A 24,044-nucleotide genomic window follows, 5' to 3' on the forward strand; every position below is an offset into this window, starting at 1 on the left:
CATTCGCTGGAATATCGTTCATCGAATTTTTTCCGGCAGTTTTTTTATCTCTATTGTCCAATCTGAATTGTCCACTGTATTTTTGTGACATTTTTATTGGATACGCTGTTACCTGTGACATTTTTCTTGAACGGGACAAAGAATAATTGCCTGCTGGCGAGGGCAGTTTTCCGAAGGTCGTCGCAGAGGATTGACATTTCACTGAACATTGAATGAAATCCACGTGGCGAATGTTTGTTATAAACGAACGTTTATTTTCTCTTAGGTAACAAGATTCATACATGAAATTTTGGACCACGCTACGTGGTCCTTTAAATTTGAAATCGATAGTCCCTCGCTGGAAGGATTGAAGTTTCGAAGGACCACTGTTAACGCGTCGACTGCCATTTCAGTTAAAATTAAATCAACGCAATATATTTAATATCACATAATATATTTAACAACAGCAAAAAGAACGTGCTGAAGTTTGCAAATATTAATTTTCAATCTTACCAACAACATTTATTTCTTAAATAAAATGTTTCGTTAAATATTATATAATAATTCTCTTAATGTTATCCTGCGTACTGTGAATATAAACGTAGCGTATAAAATTGATTTGAATATCTTTAAGTTAACTAAGAGATTGTGACGTCACGTATCTGTGACAGTGATAAAAAATGTGTTAATTGAGCTCCTGATTTCCTTTCGAAATATTTCTCAAGCTCGTGAGAAAAGATGGACTCGAAAGCATTTTCAAATTTGCGTAAAAAATTCTGTCAGTGAAGAATATTACTGTCAAGACAGTCAACGCGTTACCCGCAATAGTTAATAAAATGTAGGCTAAAATATAAAACTTACATTCGTATGAAATCTCAAGGAATTTGGAACGCTCTGTGAATCGTGTCGAGTACATTTCGGTTTAAGTAGAACGAGGATCGTTATGGTCAGACAATCTGTCGCTGGATTCGCAGAGGTCGATTGCTGATCGAGAACATAGCAGGCCAAGGCACGAAAGAAATCCGAAAAAATCCTTGGAACATGAGAAATTTACAGCTCGAAGCGATCGATCGGAGGAAACTCGCAGATGTTTATTATACATATATTTCTCAAAAAATAGAAAGTAGAGAAAACGAGGAGAATCAGTTTCCATTGGAGTCTAGATTAATCGTAGGAACATCTACGTGAGCGAGAACAGTGATCGAATTGCGATTTCTTTTTCGAATAAAAATTTCGTAAGGTTTACGGAAGCTTCGATTTTTAAAAATTTTGGCTTTGATTTTTCGAGGTAAAAAAGGATTTCTCTCACTACAGAGCGCCTCGGTTCCTCCAATGTTGAACATTAAGAGAGGACGATCAAGAGCGTAATCGCTCGTCGGGATTATAATTTGCAATGTTCGTTGCTTAACAACGTCTACACAGAACGTCAAAGAAACGAATGCGCGATCTCGCAATGTTTCTCGCGTACAGGTTGTTCCAAAAGATGCGAGTACAATTTTCACAATGTACCCTAATCCAGAGGTAGCGATTATTTGTTTGTTTGATTTTTGGATTCGTTTACGACAGATACAATTTATACTTTCATGTGCGGCCGCGTCTTTCGAAACGACCAGTACGTCTTTACAATGTATAGTACATACGTGTATATACATACAGTTCACGATTATCTTGTGCAAAGTATCAACAGTACGCTTGAGAAAAATCCCCCGTAGAATCTTTTCGTTTATAAAATTGTGATCATTGAATCGAAAATTCATTAATTTAGTAATTCAATTTTTATTTTAGATTGAGGTCAATTTTTAATGCATGTAAATATTGGAGTCTGCACACTGTTCGAAAATGTTTCGTCGCTTTTTATATTATTTATAGAGTACATTCACGGAAATAGGTCAATTGCAATTTTTCATGATTGTCGACTGCCATTTGTCACTGTTATAGTCTGTTTTTTTTTCAGAGATCTGAAATGCAAAATTCATTTAATAAAACAGTATCTATCTGCATTATTTTGACGTATACTATTTATCTACTATAATGCATATAATATTTACCAAAATATTCTAGATTACGAATAAAATTATTTCGCTACTCCTGTCTTACATCTTGTTCGAATATTCTACACCAAGCTTTAATATATGCAAAATAATCTCCCAATGAATAAAAAGGAATCACTGACTGCAAGCACAAATCAAAATCGAAACAATTATTTTTAAATGTTCAACTTTACAAAATCTACTGTTGATTAAATATTGCGAATAAAGGTTGGGTCTTATAAAAAGCAGACTATAATTATTTCAATTTCATGATCCTATGTATCGTTTCACGATCGATCCAAATCGTCCGCTAGCAGAGCGACGAAACATTTCGGGCCACTTTCCGCGGAACAGAACGCCGGGAAAAATTCTGAATGCCTCGGATCCGGTTTTAAGTATCGTTTACAATGACGGGGCACTCGATCGAGCTGCCTAATCGCCGCAATTACCACAGAAACGGGATGATTTCATCGATCCCGCTGCACCAATTATATCGGAGCGACTCGACTCCTCGGGACTGTCGACGTTTCCGCAGAAAATTGCAGGCTGAAACGTCGAACGCGATTGTCATCAGGATCGTGTAAAGCACTTGTAGAGCCGCGGGTTTACCAGCCGGGAATTGCAAATTCTCGCATAAACGTGGCACAGAGATAAAATTCTCCACCAACGTGGTGTAATTCCGATTCGTCGAAACCTTTGCGAGAGTGTCTCGAAGCAAGCGAGTTATAATACTCGATTGCTATAGTCGGCCGTTGAATCAAGTACTCGGATCTCGTGGTTTTCGGATAAAATCGAATTATTTGATCGACGTGCGCTATTGCCATTTGCTCCGCCATCCTCGCAGTAAAAACGCTCGTCAACGCTGCCGCGAACGGGGTCTCGTTCGCGTCAGCACCGTATCAAAATTTAAACGACCCCGCGATTTTTATTGTTTCCGGTCAAGCTCGTTCGTTACTTCCTACTTTTCGACTAATTCGCAATTTCCGAGTTCTCAGACCGTTTTAGAATCACCTTGAAGCCCCGTTTCTGGCGGGCATGGGGGCCCAGTCTCGGTCAGACACCTTCAAACTTCTTCAAACACTATCAGAATCAATCGTTATTGAATTCGCTTTGGAGTTCATCCCAATTTCTTAACTTATCGGTCGAAATATATGATACACTATCATTTACCCGAGGTTTCCAAACTTCAAACATCGTCAAATGCATACTGAATCGATCGTCGTCACTCCGTTTCTATCGATTTCTTAACCTATCGCTCAAAATATATGGTATATCTACTATCTGAAGGCTCCAAACTTCTTCAAACATCTGTACACATTTTCAAGCCCTAACTGATCACGTGATGTTCGCATGATCTCTTGCAAATAATCTGAAATATATCGCGTAACGCGTTGATGGTCAGATTTCCTCGAATGCTTCGAAAGAATTCGAGGAATCGGTGCAGGATGCTCAAACCTCAGACACAACATCGTCGTTTGCCACTCCACTCTCACAACAACATCACTCTTAATCATACTCTGTCAATTATAAACTTGTCAGACACTTTCATACTGTCTAGAAACACGTTTAAACTATCTCACACACTGTCCAACCAGTTCTTCCTCGAGTTCCACAGGATTTTTACCGCTCCTAACCCTCTTGGTCAGCCCGTAGCGTCCTCGAACCACCTCGGACGTCTCCAAATAACTTCAAACCAGCACAAACAACATCGAAGGCCGAAGATCAACGATCTTCAGGCTTTCCAGCGCAACGTCGAACACCGATCACAGGGACAATCCACTGGCTCGACCGAGTCAATCGTCGAGAGGATCGCCGGCACCCGACCGGTCGAACTCCTGCGATGGAGCAGACTGTCGATCGGGCACCAGCAGCCAGCCTCACGTCCTCACGAACTTGTACACGACACCGAAAACCAGCACGCTGACCAGAACCAGAACCAACGCGGTCACAACCTTCGCGAACGCGTTCAAACCGCTTTCGGTGTGCTGCTGAGGTCTCCTGGTCGGGATGCTCTGTTTTGATGCCAATCCACGGGCCAGGGCTGGGAATGCCAGGCTCTGGGTCAAGGTCAGCTTGTGCAAGGACTCCGAGAGAGAGTATGGGCCCACGGACCCTCGAGCTGCGGCCCTCAGAAGGGCGTACTCCAGGTCCAACGCGTCGAACATGCTGTACCTGTTGATCGAAGTCGAGTTAGTTGCGATTCAGAGGGCACATTTTTGTGTAGTTTGGTCGGAGGGGTTCAAATTGACCCCCGAAAATTCGGGTGGTTTTTTATACCAGTGGTTCTTAAACTTATGTAGTCCGAGGCCCCCCTCTTGAACAACATTTTTGTTGCGGACCCCATCCCAACTCTAGGCATTTTACGTAGTTCTTGAGAATTAATTTGAAACATGAAAATGGGAAAACATGAAACATTTTGAACATGAAAATGATTTGAATAACCTTTTCCTTTCTTTTTAGCAAAAATATCTGTTGATGTCAAAATAGTTTCGCGGACCACAGTTTAAGAACCACTGTTTTATACGGCAAGATTTATAGATAATAATTGAGAATAATTTTATCTGTCTTAGAGGAAATTACAATTTCATCCAATTCTAGGTACCCTGATACATTTCACTTAGCCCAATATTTTATAAAAGATGATATACAATTTTTACGTCGACATTGTCTGTGTATTCCACGGACGGTTTCCACAATTTTTCCCAACACTGTATCATTCTGAAACATTTTCAGCCAGGGACGTAATCGACGGGGACCGGTTTCCGCGTTTCGTCCTCGAACTTCCTGCCATTAGGGAACCACTCGTACCCAGTGAAAAGACTCTCGAATGAAACTGAAACCGAGTACTTTGTCGGATCGATTCAGTGTCTCGGTGAAGGTTCCACCCTTGAAACTTCCCGGAGAACGTTGGGACGGAAAAAAGAGAAAGAGAGGGGGGAATAAAAAGAATGTATGTTCATGAGACATTTGGCATTGCTTAAAATCAGATTAGAAATGAGCTAGCGGAGTCTCAATTTTTTAGGCTTTGACATTGCTTAAAATCAGATTAGAAATCAACTAGCAGAGAGATTCAATTTTTTAGTGAGGGTAGTTTTATAATAGAAAGTTTCTAGCAAATAAGTATTAGCAGAATTAGATTCTACGACCCCAGGAGCTCCTAAAATAATGTACAATTAACAGAGACATCAATTTTGTTCAGCTTTTGCGATCGAGTGTGCGTCGAGCGGAATTGAAGGGAGTGGTGGCTCGCCACGTGCTCGGGGTGGCTGCTCGTCGTATTTGCATGGTGCCAGGGTCGCTCGCGCCTTGACACTAGCCAAGATCGACGTCGGAACATATCAGCCCGAAGGGATTATTTCTAGCTACACTTTCCCCGCAACGTAACGCCAGGAGTCTTAGTCATCAGACGTCGGTCACTTTCTCTTTCCTGCTACGATGAGAGAGACAGACCCCATCCGATGACGAGACAGCTCTTCCTCGAAATTGCTCTTCCTCATTGTCTCAGGAAACCTTCTATCCCGACGATCTGTTACCCCAACCACCTTCCCCCTTCTCATTTGTATGGAAATGTCGACATAAATTGCTTCGGAACCCTCGCACTTTTATTGAAGTCCTAGAAACTCGATTCGTACTGCGTCTTTGCTTTCACTATGATTTTGAGACTGTGGCTTTTACGGGCATGTGGCAAGTAGCTGCGATTTAAAATGTGACAGAAAGTAAAATTGTAAAAAATTGTTAAAGAAATGAAGGACATCCCCAAGTGACTCCTGTTTCTTGCGACAAACGCATACAATTTTATTCTGCATAAAAATTGTCCAAGTAAATTGTAAAACCGAAGTTAATGTATTGTAATCATCTTAAAACGACGAGAATTTTATGTTTGACCTATTTATGTTTTTCATAAGTGTATAACGTTAATTGATGTATTACCGATGATCCTGTGGTGTAATCTAGAAAGTGATTCACTGCCAAGGATTTTACAATTAAGTTTTTAACCTCTTTGGGGAGGAGCCATTTTCATCGAACATTATCCAATTTTTCTTGGTCACACTTGTGACTTCTGGCAAACAGAAAGGGCCTTGGCCACGGTAATTAGTCGAAGGATATAATTTTCGATGTATGATAACAGCTGAGCTCGAGAGCCCATAGCACGATCAATGCCAAGGGCGCCGAAGTGTACAAGAAGTTTCAGTATCGATTATTTAATTAAGATGGGGATCGGGTAACTGAACGAGAACAAAGCCGCGTGTAAATATTGTTCCACGGCAATAGTTGTCCGTCTAATGTACAGAATGTTTCCGAAATCGTGGTACGAGCAAACAACACTAAAAAATAAATTAACCCTAAATAAATTCTACTTACTGCGTTCATGTACAGGGTGGAGTATTAAAAACCTGAATAACTCGCTTTCTTTTTAAGATAGAAGAAAATGCATGAAACCCAAAATACTTGGTATCGGGGGACTCGTAATCTGAAGTTAATAATTTTTTTACAGGTGGAGGTGTCAAGGACGTATGAAGGTCAAGTCTGTTTTCTTGAATGGAACGGTATGGTTGTTCATATATTGGGTTGGCAAATAAGTTCGTTCGGTTTTTTAGAGTGGAATAAATCACAAAAATCGAACGAACTTATTCGCCAACCCAATACATTCTGATAATGTGTTTCGAGATGTCGTTCAAAGTTACTCAAGGTCAAATGTAATAGAAAATAAATTGTCTTCAACAGAATTTTGATAACACCCTGTGTACGTTTGAATTAATGTGGGCAGGAATTAGTTTGCCACGTGGAGAGTGGTATCGCGGGACTGTGAGCATTAAGATCGCCGACAGTATTTTCTTTTTTAAGTTATCTGCGTCCAGATCGCGGGACATAGATCGAATCGAAGGACTGATTCTATTTGTGGAAATTTTATGGATGTTATTCGAACCGCTGTCATGCTATAAATCGATACACCCCGGGAAACAAAAATTGCAGAGAATTCATCGGATAGTATATCTGGTACGCCATTAATTTTTTAAAGTTCTTTGGTGTTTCTATATAATTTTTAAATGAATTTTTACATTAAACAGTATATTTATACAAATTGCTGAAAGATGATCCTCATCATTTTTATGAAGGGGGGTAAGAGATTAGTGACACGTTTGGTGCTCGGTAGACCTAACGGTAAGATTGCATGCGTTTCGAGTACGGAATTAGGGGTTTACCTGCTGCTACGCCTCCTGTCCTGCGAGTGCATGGACGTAATTGCAGAGCTAGGCATCGAGCGAAGGCTGCTGGTGGTTGAACTCGATGGACTCGGTGGAAGCGGGGGTGGTTCCTCGTCGATGGACGTACGGTCCGGTGTCGGCGGACTCTTAGTTCCGGAATTGTGGTGATTGTGATGCAAATGGTGCAGCTGCAGTCGAGCATGATCCGGATGCAACAGACTGGCGCGACGGGACTGCTGAGGCGTCACCGCGGGACTAGTGCTCGCCACGCCACATGGCGACGGTGATGCCTTCGAAAAACAACAAACATCCATGTAAAACCATCTTAAATCGTCAAGTAGTGCATAACATACTCCTTTGCCCCAAACTCATTAAATTACTCGAAACATTCCAATAAAAATACAAATTAACCAGAAACCACAGACGCCGAAATATTACATTTTATTACTAGTCAAGGATCACTGTATAGTTTTCTCCCTTCCGCCTTATTTCGGATCAGGGGACTTGATTTTGTTCTCGAGTGATATTTTGCGATGGAAAAGGACAGAATCTGACTTCTTCTTTTGAAGATTATGGATAAAAAGATGTTTTCCTAAGGTTTCAATTGTGAAATTAGTAATTTTGTTCGGACATAAGGAAATTGCTATCTCCTCATAATCTTAAAAAAACAAGAGAGGATATCAATTTTCCTTATATCTAAAGAAATTATCAATTTCACAATTAACACCGCATTAAAATATCTTTTTATTCCATTTTTAACACTAAACCTACCACCACCGGTAATATGGCCGGTTCCACCATTTTTATTTTACAATTATTGAAATTATTATATAAAGATGCTTTCGTGGTAGATGATTAAATAAATATATTTAATAGTGCAGACATTATAATATGAACCGCACAAAAAATAAATTTAACCTTGTTATTTTTATAAGGTAACTGGTTACGTTTAAAGCTCAGTAGGTTTAGTGTTAACCTCCTCCACAATACGCATGGAAGAATTAAGATTGTAGTGTTGCGTCAATGTATTTCAAAACTAGTTATGCGTATGTATACTTGTCAATGAAAAATAATCTTTGGTCATCTGAGTTTCCTCCGGCAGGAGATGTTACATGTGCAAGAAAATTTGCAAAGTGCGAGAAATATTCGGAATAGTTTCGACTCGAGAGAGAAGCTTAACGAAGATTGTCTTGTTGGTACCTACGGAACTGGTTCCAGTGATTGGTACCTGTATGGACTCGATCCCGCTGTCGTTGACGTTCTCCTGGACATCGGGGAAGACGAAGGCCTGTGCCTGTCCGTCGGCCTCGCCCCTCGGCGAATCGCTCGGCCATACTTGCAAAAGAGGAAGTCCGCTACGCGTCTCCGTGCAAACTTCCGCCGTAACGTTGCTCTGCTCACCTGTACCGAGGCACAGTCGGCCCAGCTCTCTCAGTGGCTTCTGCAAAAATACAATCCACTAAACACCTACCAATCTACAAGATTAACAAAATACACTGGCTTGCAAAATTAAAACATCATTGAACTCTCCTTCAAAAATTGTCCATGTTCCATGTGCCGTAACTTCACGATAAAATGTCATACAATATTCATTTTGGTCCCATTTTAAAGAACCGTCTACTTTCGAAAATCATTATTCATTTTTCTGGAAAACTTTTATTTAATACAGTTAACTTACTTTTCGTTTAGAAAATTTTTCAAATTGAAACGCTTATTCAAAGGTTAAAAAATTTTTTTTATGTATAAAACCAATCTAGATTTGAAGATTGGAGTCTCGCCTTTATTGGTTAATTGTCTTAAATAATGAACAAGATTGTTAATATTTTAATTTATATTTCTAACAGGTACTAAATTAATTCCCACAGAATATTCATTAAAGTAGATGCATTATATCTTTCAGGACATTTCTTTGAGAAGCAGCTTCTTTAGGGCTCGAAACCCCGACAAAATGGCTCCGATTTCCCAGCCGCGGTGTCTGAAGCTGACATAATCGCTTTCCCGTTCCGATAATATCATTTCCCATCGCCGTTGTCACTCGCAGCACACGGACAGGTAACTCTCGTTGCATTCGCGTCACGTTAGACCTGTCACTCGGTTGAGTTTACCAGTGAACGATAATTTCTATTTGGATTCGAACGATTAGGACGATTATTTCGAACTATACCGGAAGTGTGTGTCTTCTATTGTTCGATAGACGTTGGAGCGGAGGGGTTTGAAGTTCAAACTTTGAACGACCGGTTGCTTTTCTGTTGGGTATCGAAATCTAGAATGGAGCCAGAACAGGAAGTATTAGATCGACGAAGCCGGAAACTCGAATCGGCTTATCGACTTAACGTCGTTGCGGTTTAGTGTAGTTTGCTCGAACAATCGCGCGCCGTTCGATCCGCGTCTTTGGTAAATAGCTGTCCCTGTTTCAGTCATTTAATGATTTATACGACCGTTTGTCAACTTGTCGGCTGCCGATGGATAATTTATTAACGCTGTCTCGTGCGATTATGCGAACTAGTTATGGCTTCGCCGCTAGTCTAATGACTGGAACGCGATTTCTTGACGATTGGTGTTTAAAATTAATTTGTTCAGCCCAATGATTATAAAGATTATTGAACAGTCGGATTTGATGGGTGTCAACAAGTTATAGGTCATTGCAAAACAGTGAAAACGTTTAACGTAAGTCTCGTGATTCTAGCGTTAATGCAGACAATTTTTATTTTGCACAGAATTTGCACTAATCGGTGTCTGAAGTTTCCAGCTGTTTGGATCCAGAAGTACTGCGAATAATGGACAAAGCTGAAGTAGAATGAATGAAATATTGATCACGACTGTAGTCACATGTGCTCGACCAGTAAGCCTTCAAGAGTACTCGAACAGCTTTACGAGCGGAAGCAATTTAATGATTCCATTTACCCCGCGGAAAGAACGCAAAAATAAATCATTTATCGAAGCCGTATCATCGGGCCGTGCATTTGACTTGCTCATTTATTATACATATACAATATTAGCGTATATACGTGACGTTCTATACTGATAGAAAATGTATGAGAAAAAAAGAGTCACGAGGAGAATATAAATAGCCATCGGAGATTGCGGCAACGATTGGATCGCGGTTCGTCGATTCTGCAAGCTTGCCTCATCAAAAATTGATGAAGTATCCGAAGAAAATTTCGTCGAATGGCTGGGGAACAACGGTGGCCATTGTTTATTGTCGGAAGACAACAATGGATACAGAAATGCCAATAGATAGAAAATTACGCTCCCTTTCGCAAGATCAAGGCAATTTCTTCAGAAAATTACTTGCTCAGATTCGAGCGATTCTAATCGAATAATCAATTATTCAATTCGTTCGATTTCTTCGATACGTACTGTATAATGCATTACAAATCATTTCCTGTATAATGCATCAGAATATTTGTTTTATTCAAAATGTGGGAGAAATTACAGTGTTGGGAATTTGTTAAGACCTGTTGGAATTTTCAATTAAAGTGCATAGCGATATTTCTTTTTATTTTCTAATGCGTTTATTTTCTAATATTTCAAATGTACATTTAAGATAACAGTTTTATCTTCTGCAGCGACGTAGAATGTTTCATTTTAAGCACGATAGACGGACGCAGCACATTATTGTCGTTATCAGCAAGCAGACTTCCCCTTCTAATAAATAACCACCCGAGTCGTTATTTCACAGTTTCAGTCTGTTATACACTAAAGAGGTTTACGATAAGGTCGCGCCTATTTATCAGAGATTTGTCACGTGTGTGTTTGCTCGCCGCGGCGTTCTTAATGGAAGAACAGGTTCGAAAGAGACCGTAGATGCACGTCAAGAATGACTGAACCTTGCACTTTTATTATCGCTAGCCGTGATAAATATTGCCGGTGAACTGTTGCACATCCCTTCGTGCGTCTGTTCCGACGTCATCACGTTACAAAGAACCGCCCGATGACCTTCAGCGCCTCCGCGTAAACAGCAGCTTAATGAGCATCCGATCTCTCGAAATAATCCAGGAAACCGATACCACCTTAAACCGTGCGGACCTTCAAACTTCCGTAGGATCAGAGGTCCGACGCTTTTCGATCATGCGACGCCATTGGGGAAATAGAAGTTTTTTTTTTAGTAATCCTTAACCCTCATACGCTCCTCGGAAATAGTTGCATAAAAGAATCTATGGTAACATCTTACCCATTTTTGCTGTACACGTTAACCGAACAAATTATGTTTCATTTATGACGTCACATTTTAGGGAAATACAACTCACAACACAGAGAAAGAGTCATTTTACCACGTTTTTATTAACTCGCTTTCTTATCTGTCTGTCTGTTTGTCTGTTCGGTACAAATTTTGCAATTGATTTTAAATTAACTTCCCGATGAGCTACAGACTTAAAACTTTAAACATAGCTCAGAACTGGATGACAATGCAATATTAACTACAAAAAAGCAGAAAATAATGATTTAAATAAAAAAAATTTGTAATATACCACGTTTTTAAAACGGACCAAAAAGTATAAACTAATTTTTCCTAACCCCGTACAGATACCTAACCCCATGCAGATAGTCTTGAAAATTTGTGATTGTGAATTTTGAATAGCTATGAAAATACTTGTAAGATTTAAAACGAAAAACGTGAAAATTTTTTTTATTTAAATCAGTATTATAATATATAATAGAGTAAATGAGTGAATTTTCACCATGAGTTAATGAGAGAAAATGTCTTTTCAGAGGATATTTAGCAACACCTTGACATAAATATCCCCTAAAAAGATATTTTCATTTTATTTGAGCGGACCTTCAAAATGTACTTAAAAAATTGCAGTGAATCAATTATTACATTTAATATTTATCCTCACGTGAATCCACAAATAGGAAATTCAAAATCGTCTAGAGGAAATTAAGAAACCAGAATATACTTGTAGGGGAACGTAAGTATTGATTGTATTGTTATATGTATTCAGTTGTGGCCAACTTCTTTGGGAAGACTCATTATACATAATAAGGGAGGATAGCTCACAATCGGTAAAACTTTAGCACCGCCCACCGCGAACGTAAAATAATGACATTGCAACCAACCGCTTGACCGTGATTCGCAATCAGAGTTAAAGGAGCCGCAGTTTTTTTGTAATGTTGCGGGTTTGCGAAAAGTTTCCCCATCCGCAAACAGAAAAAAGAGAGAAAGAGGGAGAGAGGGAGAGAGAGAGAGAGAGGGAAATCGTCGGGGTCGAATCGATACCGAACAAGTCGGAAGTATCGCGATGGAGTGGTTTTTTTTAGCGTTCTGCGGCTATTGTTTAGACCAACATATCACAATCGAAAAATTCTTTTGTCCTGTCGCACTGAAATATCAAAATAGAATTCGTAAAACACAAAAGAAAATATTGTAATAAATTTTTTCGCTGTCAACGAGCATGAAATAAAAAAACAATAAATTTTGGTGTGTCTTTCTATATTTTTTTTCGTTAGTGCTCGAGCTATTTTTTGGGCACTGTTTAAGCATGGTTTCGAAAAAATTGAAAAATTTAGAACAGGATATTAACATTTGATCGAACAAATTTAATTCTAGACAGAACGTCCAATACAGAATAATTTTTCTGTTTGCATATTCTCCATTATTCATTTCAATTTCAGCTACCAGGATGGTCACTTTCGTGATCAGAGGGGCTAGGAGGTTGGAGAGAGAAGAAAGGAATAAATTTTTGCGCCTCTTGATGTTTCGTTTTGACAGTATTCGAGAAGCTGAAAGGAGAACGTGATTTCTTTTTCTTATCGGCGGAACAAACTGGTTTCGCACCCCTTCCGCGGCGTTTTTATGCGGGGGGTTTGGAACTGCGGCGAACAAAGCAACACGGAACCAGTAGAACAAGACTTTTGGCCACGGTCCAGACCTTTTTTCCGTGGGAAAAACGACACCCGACAATGACGCCAACTGTTAATACAAAAATGCGAATTTGCATAATCTTTTCCGCCCGTGTTGCTCGTAGACTTCCTCGCAGAAGACACGGCAGACGCGTTCGAATAATTATAAACTTCTGCGCCCCTGCTGGGGAGTCAATATTCACTTTGGAAGTTTACTTTGAAGTTTACGCACTGCCAAAATTTACTTTTAGCCGTTCCGCGCGGTGGAAATTTACTTTGAATCATTTTACGTAGCCAAAGTTGACTTTACGCGCATTTCGTGTACAGGGAAAATGTACTTTGGACAGTTTCACGCACTTTGGAAATTTATTTTCGCTCATCTCATTCTGTCTGGCAATTCATTCCGAATCACTGTGCAATCTTGAATAACCCATAAATAAATTTTGCACGTTCAGTTTGTGCAAGCTAAAACTGTACGAACAAGTTCTTCCACGTGAAGTTTATGCACTTTATAATACACTTCGAAAATTTATTAATAACTTTGACCTCTGTAGTTTATCCATACACCGTGGCACAGTTTTATAATTAAAAGTAGAATTACATTTTATTGATAACCCGAGGTTGATCGGAGAATATTAATTACTTGGAATTCCCTACAACAATCATTCTTCCGATATCGACATAATAGTTAACCATACACGGCCGAGCGGATGGAACAAACGTGGCGGGCAAATTCATCGTTTGCAAACAATTCGAGTGAAATAACTGACGGCTTGTGCGCCGCGATATATGCGGAACAGCGCTCGTGTAAATGTAGCCTAAAAATATGTTCGCCGAGCAGAGGATAATTAAATTTTTCCATTATTTCCTGCAACCCTCCACATATTTTTCAACCCCCGAACTTTTCCCCAAAAATAAAATTCGCAAGACCATTAAACCCAAAATAAATTCATGTATCCGAAATTAAAAATAATATAGCCCCCCGCTCAGGAAATTTAAAATTAATACATAATGAATAGGGGCGGTTTCTGAAAAATTATCATATTTCTGATACATTTTTAAATAAACAGTTGGACACTCTGACAAAACTTAAATATGATTAATAAATGCCGGTGGCTTTCGGAGCCATCAGTAAACATAATTGAGGATGTTCATTAAAAATAACAAACGTTTCAATTTAATTTTTAATGGAACAGCTTCGCCGGATATTTCGTCAGGTGTTATTTTAAGAACGACAAGAGGCATCGTGGGATTAAAATCCGACAGCGATAAATTAATCGCACGGCTGGCGACATTTTTACCAAATTGAAACGCCTGCAATTAATTAATCTCGACCGGTCTATCTCCGGGGAATATTAGAAAGCTTGTCGGCCATAAGACCGGGGTAAATGTTATCTTCGACGCTGTGTTTTCACAAACTCGATGAATTATAAATTTACCGGGGTAACTCTCGCGCCTAGAGAGTGAAAAGTTCTCAATGATCTTCATTTTTCATCGTACAGCTTCCCTGGGCAGTGAACTTTGTTAACTGAAAATGTAGCGGAAAGATCGTCAACAGCTTGTTGACTGATGCAGTTTACTAAAACGTTTGCGAGAAATTACGAACACGATCCTAGAATCATTTTTGTCACAACCACTTATTGTAATAAGCGGATTTTATGCAATTATAACAAAAATGAGTGGGTACATTTCGATATGGTAAACAAATTAAAAGAATTTGAGGACATTGCATTAGGCTACGCTTAATAAAATTATTAAAAGAACTATAAAGGTTCTATTTAGATCCTCTTCCTTAGAGTTGGCGTAAACAATTTTTATTTTGCATAAAGATCCACAGTGTACTTATTATTAGCTTGCGGATTGTATGCATGAGTAGGTGTAATTTAAAACAGTGGATACTAGGAACGGGATCAAGTTCAATATGTACTCACGAATCTGAGTCAATTTCAATAACCAAGTTTCATTTCATGAGTTTCGATTACTACTCAAAAGCAATACTGTTTCAATGATTATATTTGAAAAGTATTCATTTTATACAAACTGATATCGAACCTCCTAATGAGTACTTACAAGTTTCGAAAAGATACTTATAAGTACTTCGATGTTGAAAGGAATCGAATCTTTCACAAGTAGTACCCGAATCTTGGAAATCAGAACTGCACAGTCGGTTTTAAGCACTTTCTTCATTAAATTCGTCACTATTTAAGAATAATATTTCCGATAGATTATGAAATTATAGTTATACACGTTGAATTAAATTATGCAATAGAGGACAACATAATTGATTTTAAAGGTAAAAAAAAATAATGATTAGAAAAATCAGAGAATTTTTCCGGTACGATATTCAGAAAAGTTTCGAATCTGTTCGACCAAGATTCGAATATACTTACAAGTATTATTTCCATTTACCAAAGTACTTGTAAAAGGTTCGAAACTGTCTGACATAGGTTCGAGTACACTTAGGAGTACTATTTCTGTTTTTTCGAAGTACTTATAGAGAGTTCGAATTCAATCAATCAAAATTCGAACTTGTTTGCGAGGTAGTTGATTCCATCCCTAGTGGAGACTTCCACATATTAAAATTATTAATGGGGGAAACAAATGTTAATTTAGCTCCTGTATCTTGCAATTGAAAAATTTGATTTTGCATCAAGTCCACTTATTACAATCGGTGCTCTTTCAGTTCGTAGCACTAGCCAGTTGACCCAATGAGAGTAAAGATACTAATTGCTTGATGCTCTCAAAAGAAGGAGTCTGATTTCCTCAAGGGTGCGAAAGGGAGGAGTCGAGGAAATGGATTTAGTTGAAGAGGACGATGATTGCGGAGGAGGCTCGGTTAATTGACTCTTAAAAATTAATCGAACGTCACTTTTCTGTTTACACGCGTAAACGCGCCTCGGTTTAGCGCGAGCGAAGGCGAACCAACCCCCTTTTTCTTTCCCTTCATCGACCAAGTCTCGTGTCAAGGCCGTCACCGCCAAGAATCTTTCAGTCACGGTCACGAACATCGTTCTCTGTCCGTTCGACGCGCTTTGCAAATCATTAGCCGCGTTTATGGGCTCGCCCGACTTCTACCCCCCTCTCTACCACCTCTAACCATATGAACCGTCCCCCCGTCCCTTCGGTTTCTGCCAAGCTCGTGAAATTTTTAATGGATTATGCGAGCCACTGCTGGCTCGACTGCACACCCTGTTTGCCTGGGAAACGCGAGCTTAATTCGGGGTTAATGGATACCGCCTCGCATGAATTTTTCGGGGGTGGTTTCGCCATGAACTCTCCAGGGCAAGGATTTGGCGGACGAGCTTGGCAACGTAGGAATTCGGTTCCGGTAAAATTTTTGTTATTTAGTATCTTATACAGTTATTGCGACGGTGATTTGTAGATTGTGAATTTTACGTTCTTTGCGACCGAATAAAATGACCAACAGGAGGAATAAATTTTTCTTGGACTTCTGCTTTGTACAGTGAAGTTAGACAATTTTTATTTTGCATAAAGATCTGCAGTCCAGTGATTATATTTATTAACTTCAGCCAAAGATTGATCGTACTTGATTGAATTTCTAATTTAATATCAGATTGTTATCGATAATTGCAATATCAATTTAGTAGATTAATCATTGACTTCATTTTGCAGAAAGACACTCGAGGAGGAGAGGACGCGTGGTTGGGTCAAGGGTGTCGACACTCGCAAAGCGATCTCCAAAGCACGGAAAGTCGATCAAAGGGTTGGCAAAAAAATTTTGGTACTGTCCAAGCTGAGATTAATTGAAACCAGAGGTTTGAGAGACTGAGCGGGGGTGGAAAAGTCAAAGGTACTCAAGTTGCAAGGTTTTTGCACACAGGATCGCCTCGTTCGCGATCGCTGAAGGCGAAAAGAGGGTTTTTCACTCACCATTTGCCGACCGTGTGTGCTCGAGAGGGTGGTTTGTCAACCCCCTTTGACAGTCTCGCAAATATTTAAATATTCTTTGTTAACGACTGGCCTGGCGTCGTTTGGATAATCCCGGGAAGTTGGGGAGTGAACTTTTCAGCGACCTGCGAAGCTATATTACAGTATCAATTTTCTAAAACTTAATTTTTCATCCTGCAGTTTGATTTGTTCTTGGCACTTCTCAAATTCTTATTTGAAAAATAAATCGGTGGATAGTGTTAAAATTACGAAGTGGTCGAAAGAATGTTTATTATTCCGCATTATTATTTCCGTCGTCCTAAACAAATTCGAGGAAGAAGCCACATCGTAGGGTCACGTTAAGGAATTAATTAGTCTCTCGTTGATAGCGCGTCAAGTGTCAGGCCGCGCGATCCGCGTCTCGCGAAAATTAATTAAAATTATCAGTGGTTCTGTCGGTTTCGTGCCACGGCTTTTCAAAAGGAGTACGCCCGGCGAAAAAACGAAGTCAAAGTCTTGATAAGAGCCACCCCTCTTTTCAATCTAGCTCGAGAATCCGTCGCGGTTCGCTGGAAACCGAGAGAACGATCGCAGATAGCTATCGTCGGGGGTGTTTTCCCCTATTCGTGACTGACTTTCGGTGATCTGGCTCTTTTCGAGCAACCCCTGAAGAAATGAGGGGATGAATTCAGTACAGAGCTCACCCTCCTCGTCCTACTATCGAGTCGGAATCGAAAATCAAGTTGGATATGGGTCGGGAAGAGAAAATGATAAATTGTTTCGCATGAAACAACCCGTGCCGGAAGACCGCATTCTTCCGGTCCCCGGAGAACTATAGCAGACCTCGAGCTATAGTAATGTCAAGGGGACGGTCACGGAAAAAAGGACAATGCTTTTTTTAGACTCGAGCGTGGTATTGGAAGTACTCGTGGTACATTACTTTTTTCATTAAGCTGTAAATTACGAGTGAAATGTCAAATGATGTGTATATTGTTCTTGAAATAATTTCTTTTAAATAGTTGGAGAATTGGTACAGTTAAATAAATATTGAATTGTATGTCGTCGCATTGGGAGATGCTAGTCAACAGGTCTAGGCACTGCGGCCACTTTGTAACAGGATAATACAAATTTTAATACAAATGAAGCAACCCATGGAGGATTCGTGAATTATATTCAAATTCTAACACATAGCAAAACTGGACGTCAAACTTTGCCAAACCTGTCTCTAGAATTTCATCCGAAGGTCGCACAAACGGAAACGACAATTTTAAAGCAGAGACCGCAACTGGTCCATGCACTCTACTAGAAATCTCTCAGATCCAAAATGAATGGACCTCAAACTCTTCCAAACTTTATCAAACTCACTTCGTTAAAAATTCATCTGACAATCTTCAAACTCTAATATATCTGAGTCGTAGAAAAAAGCAGAACGTACAAAGTAAATTCTCAAACTCCATCAAACTTCAGAAAACATTAGCAAAACACCGCATTCTCCTAAAGGAAGCCCAACAACCACCAATAAGAACTCTCCAAGAGCTCAACAAGCAGTGATCCTCCACTACCCCTCACAACCCCCGATCAAAACAAACCTGCTCTTCAACCAATGCACTATCATACTCCAGCAAACCCTATCAAACTATAGCAGAGCATCACATTCTCGGAAACAGAGCCCGACAGACACCACGAAGAACTCCCCAAACTCCGGAAGACCTCAACGAGCAAAGTCCCTGATCAAAACAAACTTGCTACTGAAAAAATGCACCAAAGTCCTACAGAAAAGAGTAACAAAATCGACAATAGTCTGCACAGGTCACACACATCGCAGAACAACACTGTTAGCATCCAGAGGGGTGTACAATCGAGATGAACCGAGGTCAGCACGGTGAAAAATCGCGAGATCCGATTCGGGGGATGGCAGGAGAAAAACAAGGTCGCTTTGGCGACGGTGAGGACGCGTGATGAACTTCTCTGGCGACCCACCTGCATGCTTCTGGGGCCGAGCTCATGGCCAAGGGTTGTCCGGCACGATCTCCAGGTGGTCGACTCGCGCCAGGTGTCGGCCGGGTGTCGCCAGGTGTGGATCCTCGATCGCCTCGGTCGACTCGGGCTGCTAGGTGGCTCGAAACTGCGGCTGGTTCCGTGTTCCGTGCCAGGAGAGACAGAAGCGGCGTGCTCCGCTCTCGAGGGGTGGCTCGGGGGTGGTTTAGGGGTGGTTCTCGCCTACCCTCTCGGTCCGGCGGCTCGACGAGAGTGGGGATACATGACTCCGTTCCGCCATTTCGCCAGGGGCCGAGGAGGTAGCCCGCGGATCCAAACGAGAGTTTCATTTACCCCCTCTAACCTCATCCCCCCCGAAACATCACCCTTCCCCCCTCTATAGTATTCTGATCGTTAGCCCGGGAGTTGATTCGATCTTTATCGAGACGCGGTGCACTGTTATTATTAGGCTGTTGCATGCGAAATGTCCGATTTTGAACGGTCACGCTAAACAAACAGGTTAATCAACATATTCTGACAATGAATTATGAGGCTCTTGATTGCATGACCTTCTTTGTGTTGGGTTGTGTTATATGAGATCCAAACTTTTTTTTTATAATTGACAACGGGAAGAAAGTATAACTTAAAAGTAATTAAAATAAATTAGAATAAAATGGCATCTCGAATTTATTTGCGGACCTAATAGATTGTTGATGGTAGCGTATGCTAGGGGTGCTCTCGGAGGGTTGTTGTGCTCGGATGTGGTTGCCAACTGATAGCGAACGGATTAATTGAGAGAGTGGAGGGAGGATAGGAGTGATTATTTTCGGATGGTGCTTGTATGGAATTGTTTGTGCGCGGCCTGGAGAGAATAGAATTTTCTGTCGGAAAATAAAAGTGGTACAGCTTTATTTTTAGAAGCTATCTATAGATTTTAATCTATAAAATTGACTTCTGGTTCGACACAAAGTTTTCTGAATTAAGTGCTCGCTCGTGGTATAAGATTTTCATGTTATTTTTAGCGACCCTAAAGCGCGGTTGGTCTCTGAACTTTACGGCTGTAATTATAGCGCAACAAGTTTGAGATTACTTTTTTCAGGAAGAAGGGAAAAGGAATCCCTCGGATGATAGAAGTTTAATGCACTCTGAGCTTTATAATTGAATTCGAATAGAAGTAATGACTAGACCGCGGATTTTATGCATTTATGGTAAACGTGGGTAGGCGGAATTTAAAACAGTAGGAAGGTTAAAAGAATTTAAAAGTATCAAGATTTGTTTTCAACATTTAAAAAGTACGACTTTGATAAATATTAAATATATAGTAAATATAAAAATACATAATCAATTTTATTAAAAAGTGGACGTACCCAGTTGCAGCTTCAGTATTGTAGATTCTGTCAAAAGTGTATTTTTGGGGTAACGATTCCCAGAAAAATGATTGTGTCAATCGCGTGACACACACACAGCTCAACAATCGGTTGATCGAAGATAGCAGAAACAACGTAGTCGGTGGTCTGTTCGTAAAAGTCTGGATAGGTAGGAATGAATCAGGAAACGAATTGCGGAAGAACGTCCGCATTACCAGCTGATTGAAAACGTAAAGGAGCGAGGAGCAAAGTGGATGGCGGGATTCCGGAGTGCTTAGAGGAGGTTCTCGGGATAACGAACACCCCGGGAAATCCGGAGGAAGCCCGAGGGAAAAATCTCGCCGGCTAAGAGGCTTAGACGGAGCCGGATCTCCAGGATACACGGAACTAAAAAATGTTGGTGCAATTAAAGAAGTGAGTAGCGACCGGCCTTAAACCGTTCCGATTTCCGCGATGGAAATAACTGAGCATTTTCTCTGTTTGTAACATTTTTATCTTTCGAAAGTCTGCCCGGAAAAATTCGTAAAAAATTGTGACGAGCAGACTGCGGATTTTATGGATTTACGATTTTTATGCAAAATGAAAATCGTCTGAATTAATTCTAAGATTGTCTATTTCGTTTCTTGATATCTTGAATGAGTTGGAAATAATGCAACAGTGTTTTTAAATTATTCAAAAGATTTTACTCTTTTCCGCTTGATGAATTTACCATAAAATCCACAGTCTACTAGTAAGTATTCAGAGGGTTGGAGCAGTAAAAAAACTTCCATAAAAATGATCGTGACAGGGTGAAAGAACAGGGGGATAATGGTCGAATAAAAGAGGGAAAAAAGGGATGATTAAAATCTTCAAGTAAATGTTCAAAGGTTTGTAGCAATAAAGGAAGTTCGATAAGAAAATTGATAAAAAATATCGTAACAGAGTGGAACAGCGAGGGAGTGAACAGTCATAAAATGAGCAGTATAAAAACCATGGAGTAAAATGAATAATAAAAATCTCAAAGTAAATATTCAAAGGGTTGAAAAGCAGCGGAATAACTGGCCGAAAAAATTAATAAAAAATATCATAACAAGGTGGAAGAGCAAAGCCAACAGACTGGAAGTGATGCCGAGAGACAGCACAAAGAACAGGGACTCCAAAATTGGTGAAATAAAATCACGAAGTAAAATGGTTAATAAAAATCTCTTAATAAATGTTCAGGGGGTTGAAGCACTGGAAATAGTTCGAGAAAAAATTAATAAAAAACATATCAAGACGGAAACCCGAAGATAACCCAGAGAAGAAGATTGCTGAAATAAAATCACGAAGAGAGAAGCAGAGGTAGAATGTCCAAGCAAGTGACGTAGGGGTCGAACTGAATAAAAAGAGCGATAGAAAAAGGGAATAAAAGTTAATGACAGGGCCGGAAGAGCGATGGTAGCGGATTGGAGGCGACTGGGTGATGGGTGTGGGTTTAGGTTAGGGTTAGGGAAAGTGACGGTGGTCGGGGTAATAGGACGGAAGGAGACGCCAGGACACGCCGGGCCACGAAGAAGAAGCTGAAGAGAGGAAGAGGAGGAAAGAGGATGATGGTAGGAGGACGCGACGCCGGCGCGAGAGAAACCCCGTAGGTCAAGGTCGTCTCGCAGGTGGCTTGTGGAGCCCCTTGGTACGGCCCTGAAGCCCCACTCGACCGCCAGAAAGCTTCGTGCAGCTTGCAGGACGATCTTCGCCAACGTTCAGATCGATATACCCCAGCCCGGTGAAGCTAAACCGGTCTCTCCCTCTCTCTCTCTCTCTCTCGTTCTATCCAGCTCTCTCCAGCGTGCTCCATGTGCAGGGGAAACTGGCCCGTTCCTCCTGCAACCAGCAGACACTGATAAGGGTCGCTGGGCTCTCCCGCAAATCGATCAACCCCCTAGTTCGTTAACCTATTTACACGGATCTTTATTCGGGCATGTTGCAAACCCGCGTGCGAACCATTTAATTGTCCAGTGTGCTCTCATTATCCTCGCCAGCCACCCCTCTTTAGGGGTGCGTGCAATCTACCCCCTGCGAATCAGCAAACTTGCGATATTCGGAGCTGAAATGCGCGCGGTGATTTTTGGGATTTGTTTCCGGGCGAGGGAATGGATAACGGCGCACAGTGGAGTATTTATGGGAAAATATTGGGATGGCAAGAAAGTAATTTCGGTATTTTAAGCTGAAATAAAAAACCGAATTTCTTTGTCCAAGCGATGAACTTTAGTGAATAAAATATTTTCTTATTTATTCTTTTTGGCAGAAGATCATCGAGCAAAGGAGAAAATATCTTATTCATTAAAGTTCATTGCTTGAAGAAAAAATTGGGGTCCATTTCACCTTAAATACCGAAATTACTTTCTTGCTAACCCAATATATTTATCTAATTTATACCGGTGTCTCTTCTTTCATTTTCTCACTCGGGAAGCGTGCTTTATTAAAAGTATTCAAGCTTTGGCTTCGACTATCTTGAGTAAAAATTCATCCACCCCTTCTTTTTAAATACTGCTCTTTGAGGAAATGGTAAGACATGGCTAGGATTTTTATTCGTAAGAATTGGAACTATTATTTTGTAATATAGGATACTCGTAAGCCAGAGAACACGCGGACGCACGAAGTAATTAGCTGAAATTTACGAGCGGAATTGTTATCAAATATTTCATTTTGCAGTCCATTGTCCAGCAGGTCCGTTTTGTTTCAGAATCCGACTCCATAATTAATTAGCTGTGCGATACAAACATATGCACTTCGAATAATTCGCGTCTGATGAATGATGACTCGTAGCTCGTTCCACGCCTCGCGTTCCATATCGATTCCATTATTTCATTTAGCCTTTCGATACATAATAATATGCTGGATAATTGGAAACAAGAAAACCGACACGAACGCAGTAATATGATGGTTGTGCGCCCACGCGAAATATTTCATTCCATTAAAACGTTTATTTATGAATCAAAAAAGAATTTCTTTACTACATATTTTCAGCATTCAGAATTTTTGATAAATTATAAAATATTTCTGTTCCAGCATTATACAATTACCAAATAATTTCATACACATTTCAAACACAATAATTTCTAAGATTGTTAAACTTCATGAACAATAAAATCAATAAACAGGAGAAAGACTAAAAATTAAAATGATTCGAATTCAATCATCTCCACGCAATTATTATTCGAGGGACGCAAGGACGCATATTTTTTCGCTCAGTTCAAGATGGCGGCGGGCTCCAGTTGCCAAGAAATGCATCGCGGATGGAATTGGTAATGCAACTGATCTCACGCGTCCTCCGATGCCTTGTAATGCGTACCTCGTGCAATAAATAATTCTTTACTCAGTGGTAAGTGCGCCTCCACATTCCCCAGCCCATTTTTCACGAGATTTTCCCCGCCCCACGATTCCTTTACGTCGGAGGAACAATATGTTCGAGACGAGACCTGATTAGGCGTCCATGACGAATGTGTCTCCACAGTGGTCTAGGCCAGGAATTCACGCATGTGAAAGTTTGCCGTTCCGTTCGCGTGATTTCAATCTGATTTGCTAGCGTTTCCCTGGGGGAACCTCGTCCCATTTCGACTTCGTGGCGACAGCCTCTCCGAAACGCAAGGAACTGTTCGATCTTCGAGAAATCGCTCGAGCACGAATTTATTCTGAGATCGCTATCGATCCATTCGGAGAAAACGCTACTGTATAATTTGTCCATGAATAGCATTTGTCCCTCGACGTATTAATTTTCGTATCCTTTGATCCGT

General features: G+C 40.4%; 1 protein-coding gene across 2 annotated transcripts; it reads right to left on the reverse strand.

The window, feature by feature from the left end:
* Positions 1-231: 231 nt before the first annotated feature.
* Positions 232-19,144, reverse strand: LOC143214402 (uncharacterized). Of its 2 annotated transcripts, none has more exons than XM_076435432.1 (4): positions 18,929-19,144; positions 8,445-8,657; positions 7,214-7,506; positions 232-4,181 (listed from the first exon to the last, which is right to left on the reverse strand). In XM_076435432.1, exons 1-4 carry the CDS (start codon positions 18,932-18,934, stop codon positions 3,887-3,889), a joined length of 807 nt encoding a protein of 268 aa, XP_076291547.1. In that variant the 5' UTR covers positions 18,935-19,144; the 3' UTR covers positions 232-3,886. The 2 variants fall into 2 exon arrangements, with proteins under 2 accessions (XP_076291547.1, XP_076291548.1); XM_076435433.1 differs by having other exon boundaries at positions 8,421-8,657; positions 18,929-19,135.
* Positions 19,145-24,044: the final 4,900 nt, after the last annotated feature.

Source organism: Lasioglossum baleicum, chromosome 12 (genome assembly GCF_051020765.1).
Source record: "Lasioglossum baleicum chromosome 12, iyLasBale1, whole genome shotgun sequence".
Taxonomy (NCBI): domain Eukaryota; kingdom Metazoa; phylum Arthropoda; class Insecta; order Hymenoptera; family Halictidae; genus Lasioglossum; species Lasioglossum baleicum.